This window comes from Hydractinia symbiolongicarpus, chromosome 3 (genome assembly GCF_029227915.1).
Source record: "Hydractinia symbiolongicarpus strain clone_291-10 chromosome 3, HSymV2.1, whole genome shotgun sequence".
Taxonomy (NCBI): domain Eukaryota; kingdom Metazoa; phylum Cnidaria; class Hydrozoa; order Anthoathecata; family Hydractiniidae; genus Hydractinia; species Hydractinia symbiolongicarpus.
In genome coordinates this window covers 12037003-12048641 of record NC_079877.1, presented here as the reverse complement: position 1 = coordinate 12048641, position 11639 = coordinate 12037003, and the positions used below count along the sequence as shown (strand labels likewise).

The 11639-nt window shown below is 33.7% G+C and overlaps 2 protein-coding genes across 2 annotated transcripts; both read right to left on the bottom strand.

The window, feature by feature from the left end:
- Positions 1–893: 893 nt before the first annotated feature.
- On the bottom strand, positions 894–8349 carry LOC130635748 (uncharacterized). Its single transcript, XM_057445204.1, has 10 exons — positions 8178–8349; positions 7635–7890; positions 7301–7563; positions 6430–6830; positions 6150–6309; positions 5370–5595; positions 2953–3028; positions 2819–2868; positions 2153–2401; positions 894–1258 (listed from the first exon to the last, which is right to left on the bottom strand). The coding sequence occupies exons 1-10, from the start codon at positions 8271–8273 to the stop codon at positions 1185–1187; spliced, it is 1851 nt and encodes a 616-aa protein (XP_057301187.1). The 5' UTR covers positions 8274–8349; the 3' UTR covers positions 894–1184.
- A 4-nt stretch (positions 8350–8353) lies between these two features.
- Positions 8354–10739, bottom strand: LOC130636839 (uncharacterized). Its single transcript, XM_057446687.1, has 2 exons — positions 10075–10739; positions 8354–8664 (listed from the first exon to the last, which is right to left on the bottom strand). Exons 1-2 carry the CDS (start codon positions 10460–10462, stop codon positions 8354–8356), a joined length of 699 nt encoding a protein of 232 aa, XP_057302670.1. The 5' UTR covers positions 10463–10739.
- Between the last annotated feature and the right edge of the window lie 900 nt (positions 10740–11639).

Here is an 11639-nt window from a genome sequence, read left to right as displayed (position 1 = left end):
AATTCTAATTGTAATAAATACTGTAAAAAATGCAAAAAATCTTGATATTGTTCCATTGAGTAAGAAAAGCATTTAGGATGGCGTTTATTCAAGAGATGTTTAACCTACGATCTATAAAAATTAATTTAAATTTACAACATCCATCGTCGCAAAGTTGAGAAATACATATTGTATTTGTTGTTTAAAGATTTCGCGCATGGTTTAATATGACCTGATTTTAGTGACAAACAGACAAACAAACAAAAAGCATATTTGTGAACTTTTTGATGACCGCATATTCACTACGTTATTCACTAATCACGAAAGGAAGTTAAAGATATGTGACATCAAAGAGAGCATAACCAGATATGGTCTCTTTTAATAAGAATAAGTGCTACACAGCTATATACATGCTACATACACGGAGATATATATAATATTAATTCTTGTTCTTTCTCTTCGGGGATGGCGACGTAAGGTAAATGAAGGGAATGTAAAATGCGACGACCAAAATGAAAGAAATGATTGAACATAAATTTTCTGACGTCATAACTTTTACACAAAACAAATCTTTGTTGGAAGTTTTAAAAAGAAAATCTCCAAAATTTCCCAACTTCCGACAAAATGCTAAAAAAACTCACTTTTGTTTTAATAATAAGAATAAAATTTGCCACATCTTCTGGCAATATGGGAAAGACATAATCTTAAAATCTCTAGCCTATACCTCGTCTGGACGGATGTGACAAAATTATCCCCATTAACCCCCCTCCCTCCCCTCCCGCCGCCGCCCTACCAATAAAAAGAAGGGTTAAAGTGAATTAATAAAATTAGCGATATATACAATACGGGAAAGATGATCAATTCAAAATTATGCATATTTCCCCGGGGAATGCGTATAAGGTTTAAGGCTATTGTAATCTCTCACAAAAATCAATTTATATGCATAATTACATACATAAAAAACATATATACTTAAACAAAACAAATACAAAGCTATTTTTACGCATCCCTTTTAAATAAAAATTACATATATAACTGTAAAAAAAACACTACAGTGGTATTTACAAAAAAAGTGACGTAAATTTATAACAATTTTTGCATGTATATCGTGAGGTGAATGTTTTGGAATGTCCCTATAAACACGCGGATAAGCAAAAAACTTAAAATAGTGATCACTCGTAATTCATTTTATTAAGCACACAGTTCTACAATCTCCATCTTGCTCGCAGCACCCAATCGTGTCCACTTGTTCGGCGGTAAAACAGACCATGGTCTGTACCTGCAACAACAAAAAAGGTGCAACTGATTAAAGCAACAATAAAGAAGCCACCTTTAACGTGTCTCAACGCCTCTGTCAAGTGGTAAAATTTGTGTCACAGGAAGAAAAGGTAATTAATTCAACTGCCTCAGTTTCATAAGCGGTATACAGAATTGTTCCTTTTCAACCTTATTTTGTCGAAATAATTTTATCGAAATAGCGCCTCGTCTTATGACTTACAACCGTTAGGGAAGTTCTGGGGGGTTGGGCATTTCCTTCCTTGATAATTCACTTATCTCCTCCTAGACCGGGTTAAAGCTACCGTGACACGAAGAAGATTTTGACAGGGAATAGTTATTACCATCTCCTAAAAATACTATTTTGTTTCTTAGTGTCGATTTTTACTTGCTACACAATGTGGTATTCAAAATTAAATCGATTTTTTCGGAAAAAAGCTTATTGGTAACAAAAAATTGAAAATTGAACGACATATTTCGCTTGGAAAAAAAATCGTGTCTAAACGGTGTTTGCTTCGAGTAAATAAAGGATACTGCAGATAAAGTAAAAAAATTATTGATTGTTTCACATTGCAGATTGTAATGTAATGAAAATTTCTATGATCCAGTTGATGAAAACATGCACGAGTCGTATTTATATTATTGAAGTATACAATTTTTCTCAGGCTCAGATTAAAAGCGCACTTGCTAAATATTGAGAAATTTAAAAAAAACTTCATTTAAGATTTGTCGATTTTCTGCTAAAACAGCACTATAAAGATAAAAAACGGGATACCAACCCAGTAAATGTTTTGGAAATCTCTTTTAAAGTTAGGAAACATCTAGAGTGAACTTAATTAATGTTTCTTACTAAGCAATCTGTAGATACGAAAAATATACGAAAAAGGAGAAGCCTTACCGGTCCACTGTTTTCCAGAGATCAGTTGTTCAGTGTACTGGGCAGGTGGCAAATGCCTTGCCTTAATCCCTTCTGCATTTTCAACATTTTTGAATTGAAAATTATTCATTGGAAAAGCGTTGTCAGTTACTGGGTACCACTCATCTTCTGTGCTGTTATGTTTCATATACGTGATCTGATTGCGCGCTATTGCATACAAAACACGACTATTATCATGTCCCAGCACACACCCGATTCTGCTGTCCAACCCTATACAAAATGTTATACTTAATTAGTATTTACATAATCAAATTAACAGTGTACTTGGTGACGAATTTTTTGCTCCATTTCTCATCTTTGCCCGAAAATAAGCTGAGAGACAGTGAAGCCAGTCAAACAACTGTTCGAATAAAATCATTTGTATCTATTGGAAAATTGGCTCCTACGGGAAAGTTGTTCTCTGCTCGATGCAGCTGCAAGACACTTTGGAATTAATAAAAAGAACTTTCAAAAAACAATTGGAAAATAAACTGATTTAAAAGGAGGCCGTGAAATTTCATTTCATAAAAAAAATAAGCGGCGGCCTAAAAAGTCGTTTCAAGTGCCCACATAAACCACCGATAGATATTTTAATTTGGCTATGCCACTTACCAATCAAAAAGGGCTTTTAACACTTAAATTACTTACGTATCCATCCTGCACCATCATCATCTGTGAAGTAACATGCTGGTATTTGACTAAAACGAAAAATAAATAGTTACTTTGTATTTTAATTCATACTAATGATAAATATGGCGGAAAAATGTTGAGAAATGACTGACCTTGTTACATGCTGACTCATGCAGACATAGACAAACCCAGATGTATTATCAATGTAAAAGCCTCTTCCATAGAAATCTGAAATAAAAAAAAACCCCATCTATAGGTAAAAATAGCGGAATTTACTAGAAACGAAAACAGTTCTAATCTTAAAGCGGACCTACTCTAATGCGGACACCTCCTATAGACGGACAGAAAAATTTTCCCGGACGATTTCCTATACCCTTGTAATATTAAACATTTCGTTCGTTATACTTGGGACCAAGGATATATTTTCTTATTAGGTTATTTTTCTTTATTACAACTCTCTTTCCAGGTCCTGCAGGATTTTTACTCTCAGAATTTACCTCCATCAATCGGACAATAAATAATTCTTCTATCCTACTACCTGAAATGTCCAAAAACGTCTCTGTTTAGCAAAAATTTATTTTTTCAGACCAAATTGTTTTACAGAGGGGCAACACCTCTCTAAATTGGAAAAAATCTCTGGTCCCTTAAGTCTCCTCTTTAAAGAGGTTCTACTGTACTTTTTTTCGTCATGGTTACCTGGAGGACATAAGATTTGGAAATCGTTTAAGCATTTATGGTTAGAGGGCTGCAAAGCCATTGTTGGTTTTTGACTGTAGTGACTTACACGAAAGTCGAGCTAACGGGGTTGGAAAGTTTTAAACACCGAGAGCAAAAATTACATCTTAAATCATCTTTAATATTGGGCATACAAGTTTAACTGAAATGATAAAAGTTCTCAGTATATATTGAATGTCCAAAATGTATTCGCTATAAGCAGTTACCTTGCTTTTAACTCAAGTTTCCTAATAAATAAACCTCAAAATTTTGGAACTAACCAACTAGCATACTACGAAGTTTCGCATAGAAATATACAAGTTTATTGCACATAAAGCCAGTCGAAGCAGCAAGAACCACTTTACAAGCTTTTTAGCGGTATTAATTACCTTTTTAAAGCTTGTAAAATTTTTTAACAAATACAGCTCCCCATGTTGTCTCTGTGCCATCGTTAAAACATTTACTTTACGATTTACGATTTACAATGTATTATCTATAGCTATGTTGTGGACACAACAAATGCGATATGTAGAGAACAGACGAACACGTGGATATTTTCACAGGCTACCAACTAGTCTACAGTGCAATTAATTGTTTTAGAGATAAAAAGAACAAATTCTCTGGTAAAGCTTGGATATTTCCTCATGCATGTGGTTGACCTAGCAGTTAAGTAACAACTTCCTCAAACAATATAGCTAACATGAAAAAGCGCTTTCACGTTTTAAGGAAAAGGTTTCCATTGTTAGAACTTGTATTGAATTTGCTTTATGTATGTTATTGCTTTTTGTTAACCTTCTAGATTTTTCAAGCGGGCAACACGGGTTTTTAGGCATTCTGATTGGTTTAGCTCTCTTGACGACGGGCCGATGTTTTGCGGTTTTGTCCGTCGTCAAGAAAAATGGTAGCTAAATATGTAAACAAGCACGAAAAAAATATTTAAGAAGCATTGGAAATGATTATATATCTAACACCTACAATACATTAATCGATAAAAACATTTTCAAAGAATAGAAACATAACAATGTCAAATTTAACAGTTAAAATAACCAGATTCACCAACATTTCGTCTGGATGCTTCTTCAACATGGGTAGGTAACTAGCTACATTGTCCATAAAAAAACAATGATCTGATATCCAACAACGGAAATCATAAAAAATACATCTCTCATTTTCAGATTCATTCCTTCAGCTTTGTGGTTGCCGAGTCATAAAAAACTCGTTGAAGTCCATGTTATTATTGGCTAGCTAGCTAGTTAAAAAATTACTTCAACATTCGTTGTACCTATATTTTAGCTGCGCATTCAACTTTACACATTATTCTGTACGTGTCTAACATCGTAATGTTTTGTTTACAAAGTTTTATTCCATAGGGACTTTCGAATTCCAAATAGAATGTCTGTTTTTAGACAGGGCTGTTTCGAATTTTGACCTCGAGTGTTAACAAAAGTAGTGTAACAAAAGTAGTGAATTGTATTACTATAAGAACACTAAACTAAAATTCTTATTTTATATTTTTATCTAACTTAGACAGTTAAAAAATAAAATAATAACCGATTACCATGTGCTGTACCGAAAATATCGCCCTCAGTCATTGCACCGACCTTACAAGCTCGGTCGGCACTTAGACCTCGGGCGATATTTTGCCGTACAGCCTGGGGTAATCGGTTGTTATTGTATTAGTAATATTTAAATTATTTTTTTCTGATTACAAATTACCAATGTGTTACAACTCCCTTCTTATAAAGAAGACTTCAAATAAGCCCTCGTCCCCACAATCATTTCTGAAAAGGGTTGTGGGCATGTAAATAAGGTCTACGATGATAACAAAGAAGTAGAAATCAGTGAACAATCTTACTAGGTTTTGCTTTTACTGATCTTCCAATGATCGGTGGACTTTCCGGTACTTCAACTGAAAGCTTCACAGATTTCCAGTACCGCCATTTTTTCGTGTTTTCAACATCAGTATATTGCAATCGAATAGGCACGACAAAATCCACCTCGCCAGTTTGAGGAGATTTCTTCTTTCTCAATATTGCGGTAATTGAGTTTGAAATCTCCGAGGTGAAAAAAAGTTTCTTTACCTGATAAGAAATGGTGAGACGCAGATAAAAGAAGTTTGTTTCTGAAGCAGGTGACACTGTTGCAGTTGGAATTTACAAGAGTTTGAAGTATATATTTAAAAGAAACGCTGAAAACTTACGCTCAATTATTAAAGGCAGCGAAAGAACAACTATCATAGAATACGGTTTGACGCGAATGTAACGAAATAAGAAATCATGAGACGTTAATGCGTGTTAACTAAAAAGGGTCAAATTTATATGGGATATATATGGGAATTCTTATGTAAAAATATATATTCCACATTCACTTAATCGAAACTCACTCAACTGTTTTTAATGTCAATAAATAATTCAAATGTTCTTTTTTTGTAACTTCCACAACTGTATTTTTTTCATTGAATTACAGCTAGATATAATTGTTTTAGCGTTAAGACTATTATATTTGAGTTTCTTTAGCCATAATTGTTCAAGTATTTTATATTTTTGTGAAAGAGAAAACGCGAATAATCTAACGACTTTTATTCGCATATTTGCGTTAAAGTCTCCAAACTAAAATTTTATGCACTAAAAATTACCAGAAAACGTGTGTCTTTTGCTTGTTTCTGCACAGAATTATCACCAGTCCAGTTTACAAACTCCAAGTATGGTGGAAGGTAATATTCCAATGTAACATTATACGCAACCTGATCGGAATGTTCAGTATGATTGATAAACACATTGAACGTATATGTATCTCTAAATTGTATCAACAAACATTTTACAATTTATTGCCCATAAAACGGTTGAATATAACATGCACAAAATATGTTTTAAATCGTGAATATGTCTACTCTGTTTCAAAAATATTGTACTCACCCATTCTCTGTAAAATCATACTTAAGAAACAACTTTGGACGCCTGTCACTTGATATGTAAGAGTTTATTAAAAACCGGCCAACCCACATCAATCTTGGTTCAGCAATGAGACCTGATGCGATTGAATATGAAGAACTATTTGTCATATTTCTGTTTTCAACCGCAATTACTTCACAACTAAGCTGGATTTGGTTATGCGTTGAATTGGCTGTTGAGGGAGACTCGTTTACTCCAATTCCCAAATTGAGAGCAGCTTGATCTCTTGATGATGTATCGTTTGTTGTGGTAAAAAAGGTCGCAGTTGCAGAATTGTTCAGTCCTTTGATGTTTTTTCCTACGTGTACAACATCAAAAGACAGGATATGCATCACTGGAAGACGGTTGGCTACAGAAGTCACGAGCTAAACACAACATTTAAGTAAATTGGATTTCGTAAATCCCTTGTCAATTTTTACTTGTGAATTGCCACTGTGGGCTTAGGATTTAAGATTTTTCGACGTTGGTTTCATTAGCCTGTACCCATTTCAGAAAAACTTTTTCAAAGTGCTATCCAGTTAGTTTTGCTTGGATATATTAAGTAATAGGTAAAAAAAATGACTTTTCACAAATGTTTATAGAGTTTTAGATTTTAATACAGTTGGGGATATGTATAGCATTGCTCTAATTAATGCCTGCTATGTGAGCAAGTACGCCGCGTAGATGTCTCCTTATGGACTGACATAAGTGCGTCTGAAGTAGCTGGACTTGCAACCTTATGATTATAAGTCCATTATGCTAAACTAATTAACTTAGTTGCATAGCAGGTTAAGCGGCTTTTTGTTACAATCAGGTTTAAATAAATCGAAAGCAGTAAAAAACAATCCGGCTATACCTCTACTTTTATTGGTGAGCTCATTTTAATGAGTAAAATTGTGATAAACAATGTCCTTTTCATTCCAGAAGTTATGTTTGATTGATCTTTCATCTCATACGTAACCACGGGTGTGCCAGAGGTAAATAAGTCGGCTGTAGTAACTATCGGATCTTGGGCGGTTTTGTTGTTATCGTAAAATAAAGTCATTGTAGTTGAAAGTTTAAGAAGCGGGCTGATGTTACTTTTTAATGTCAACTCTAATTCACCTTGAAATGCATCACCTGTTAGAAAAGTTAAATATTTAGTACAGAACTACTCTTAAAGTATTTAATGTAACGTTTCGTAGGTGTACCTTGTTTTAGTGTGGTGCCTAGATCAACTTTGTACGCTGTTGCATTGATTGAACCAAACGGTGGAATAACACCAGATTGATATACATTTGTAAGAAGAAAATATTTCGTTGAAAAAATTGCTAAAAGATTGTCTGCAACTATTGAATTTGTTGTATAACCAATTTTGTATGTTATATTCACATTGTCACCACTAAATAACCAAGAGGATCTATTTGCAGGTTTTTCCATCATCAAATACAAATCTCGTTCCGCATTCTGACAAAAAAACGCCTCTATATTAATACTTTGTTATTTTGTCCGTCTGTTTAAAATGGTAGTTTATATTATATTCTTTCCGCGAATTTTTTAAGAAATCAAGGTGTCATTAAATTAAAAACAGCATTATAATATAATAATTATAGTAATAACCCTCATCCAGAAAAAATCATTACATCGTGCTAAAAGGCGGAGAAAGATGCAAAAAATTAGTGATGCAAGAAAATATAAGGACCTGCGGGCTTAATGACTGCTAACAAAATATTACTTTAAGATTAACAACTTACTGCCTGAATTATAACAGATTTATTCTTTGCTACTAAAAATATTGGTCCCGCTTGGACACCAAAACCGATATAATGGCTACTTCCTTCCATTAACATTGGGTGAGGATTGACTTTGATAACACACGACACAAGAATAGTTCTTTGAGAAATAGTTGATTCATTTGAAATCTATAATATTAATTCAAAGTGTAGTTACAAGGTTTAAAAAGTAGCGTTTGAAACTTCTTTCTTACCTGTACGTTGCCAAAATCAATTGTAGCTCCTTTGACAATATCTATATTTCCATATCCTTGAATTGAACTATTCTTTACTACTTGACTTCCATTTAACTTTATACCAGAGCCAATGAAGCTTACTGTAACATTGTCTATACTCATGAAAACATAATCTTCAATATCCGTGGTGATTTCAGAGCGCAAAGTAAAGGCAGGTAACAAAGGCAATATGATTTCTATCGTCATAACAAACTGAGCATTAACGCTAACATCTAAAAAATTAAAAAACACGGAACGTAAAATATGTTTAAGGCTTATTCGGTCCGGGATTTATAGGCTTGTCCAATTTGAATCAAACTTACCACACTTATAATACGTCATAAAAGGAACCAAATGGTGCCAATAAATTTTTGTTATGGCAGTCATAGAAAGCTTGAAATTTGGCCGGAATACCACTATTTGCTTAAAATTCAATTACTTTAGATGTAGAGCGAATTTTCACATTCTTTTTAAAGTCTCAAGTTGCCCAAGAATAATAGGACCTCGGATTTATCATGTGTTAAGAATTTAACTCCTTTTATTAAAATAAAGTTGCGTGGGGGCGTATTGAACCTAAACTTTTGACACGCAGGTGCCTAATAAATAAATATGAAAAATCAGTAAGTTTGATAACCTTGCAGCATAGCAAAATAGAGTTTTTATAAAGAAATGAGAGGAAGAACGGAATCCTCCCCTCACCCCCGGACGGAAAAGGGTTAAAGCAAACAGTATTATTAAATTATTTATTTATTTTCGTACGTATCTATGCCTATTCTAATTTTTGTTATCCTTTTCGATATTCTTCTTGATTTTTTTTACATTAACGAAATAGTATTTGAACTTTATAATGGGCGCTCGCCCCTAATAAAATAATAGATCCGCAGTATCTTTGCTTTTTATATAAGCTTACTTTTTCATACATTGTTTATGAATTGTCTAGTTGTCATTGAAGATATGCAATTTCTGTCACCCTTGACTAACTACAGTAGATCAAATGGTTAGAATTTCATTGAAACATGTTTGATTAAAGCTTTTTACATAACTATGTGATTTAACCTTATTTGTGCTGGGGGGGGCTGATTCAGCCCCCTCTCCAACTTTATTTAATAACTTTAGTTACTTTAGTTAACCTTCAAATGTGGTGACTTTTTCTAACTTTTATTTAGCTTTCCAAAAGATTTTTTGAAATTATGCTAAAGTGTTGCCATGGCAACACTTTTTTATGTTGAGGAAAATTCTAAATAATTTTTTTTTGCTAAGCAATGGTTTTACATGTTTTTAAATGCTTTATACTTTACTTAATTCATCGCAATTATACAACAACTAACGAAATTCAAAATTAGTGCTTTTTTCTTCATGTCACCGAATATTAACACTAAAAAAAGGCTAGCATCATCAATTTTTCTCACCAAATTGTTTATTAATACCTGGACAACACTTGTGGTAAGTTTCAAGTCCAACGGAAAACAATTGTAGAAATTATGCAGGGGGTCGAATCAGCCCCCCCCCCATCATTGAGGAGCCCCTAAAAGGCCCATTAGGAATATGGTTAAGGTGTTCAAAACTGGTCGCTAAGTTTAGACAGTTGTGTAAAGTACAAACGTGAATAGAATAATTGAAATGAGCATTGCATATATACTTACTGTTCCCTATAAGTTCTCCGAATTTTATCGATGGAACAGCTGCGCGAACAATCGGAGTTGACTTATAGAATTTAGTTTCATAGTCAAAGCCCGTATAAAAGAAGACAGCTTCAATATCTACAATTAAACGGCTGTATGGCTGAACGTTTTCTTTTATCCTAGTTGTAAAATTAGCGTTATATGTCGAACCAGCTTCAATACTAGATTTTATCATGATCCCATCAAAGTGTAGATAAACGGGCCAACCTTTTGCATTGCAATCGATTACTTTAAGCAATGAACTGGAGACAGTTAATGTAGCTGAAAGAGTTGCACCCATTGTGATGTTGTACACAAGTTGCATATGAAATTTAACTTCGTCGTTTGTATCAATGTAAGATGAAGGCATATTCAAATATGGAGTTATTGCAACATATATACCATCTGTGACCTATTAATAAAATTATTTGGCTTATCAAAGCAACCTATAAATAGAATAGACCTACAATCCTGGTTAAAATATGTTCAGACAAGACAACGAATTGTGAATTTCGCACATTTTGAACTTTTAAAGTCCACTTGTCAATGTTCAGATCCAACTTAGGCTATCTGGCGAAATCCAATCTTTTAACGGAGAGGCAAACTGTGCACGGCACAGCAGCCAAATTAAAGTTCATGATGACTGTGTTTGTTTTGAAGATCAGATAGACTTATGGAGCAGAGAAAAACACTATTGTTGTTGGTAATAACAGATATTTATTAAGTTTAGAGAAGTTTAAACGAAGGTTACAAGATGCTGTTGCTATTATAGAACGTAAAATATTCTTGTTTATCTCAAGTCAAAGATCTTATTTTTGATTTTAGGAGCTACCTCAGCAGATTTTAGGATTTAGAAATCTATATTTTTTTTCTCTCGCTTGAAATTTATTTTCTGGCTGCCACGAAATAATTTTTTGTTCGCCTCTCCTTTAAAATGTGCTAATTGTTGCTGTGGATGTGGATTATTTCGGTTTGAGGGCGTGCTATAGAAAGTGAGTAGTAACTTCTTAACGCTGTCTGCCTGGCCTATGTGCGTGCAAAAGTACAAATTTGCAGCCTGCCGGCTGTAGGACTGATTGTTTGACACTTTTGTCCATATATGAAAAAAAAAAGGAAAAACTGATTTTCTCTATATTTTTGTCCAAGATTGCAGTACCACCGTATGATGTGATGTGAAGGTGCTATTAAATTGGAAAGAAGATGAGAGAGTTTAAGAGGAAAATATCCTTACCGTTCTTCTTGACCGGTGGTGCACCACAGCTAAGTGATCAAGCGAAACGTTATTTATAATAACTTCCAATGATGCTTTCGTTTCATTGTCAGGATATTTATCACCTACGTTTGCAACACCGACTATCAAATTATATTTAGGAAGTTGTGGCGGCTGCTTCAATGACAATCCACCTGAAAACATATAACGGTGAAAAATTCTAATCTTGTCAAAAAGCTAAGAATATAGAAATTATCTGAAAACGAAAATGTTGATCTTATACTAACCATTTCTTCGGTCGATGTGAAACACATTTGAAGGTTCAAGTAAACGATAC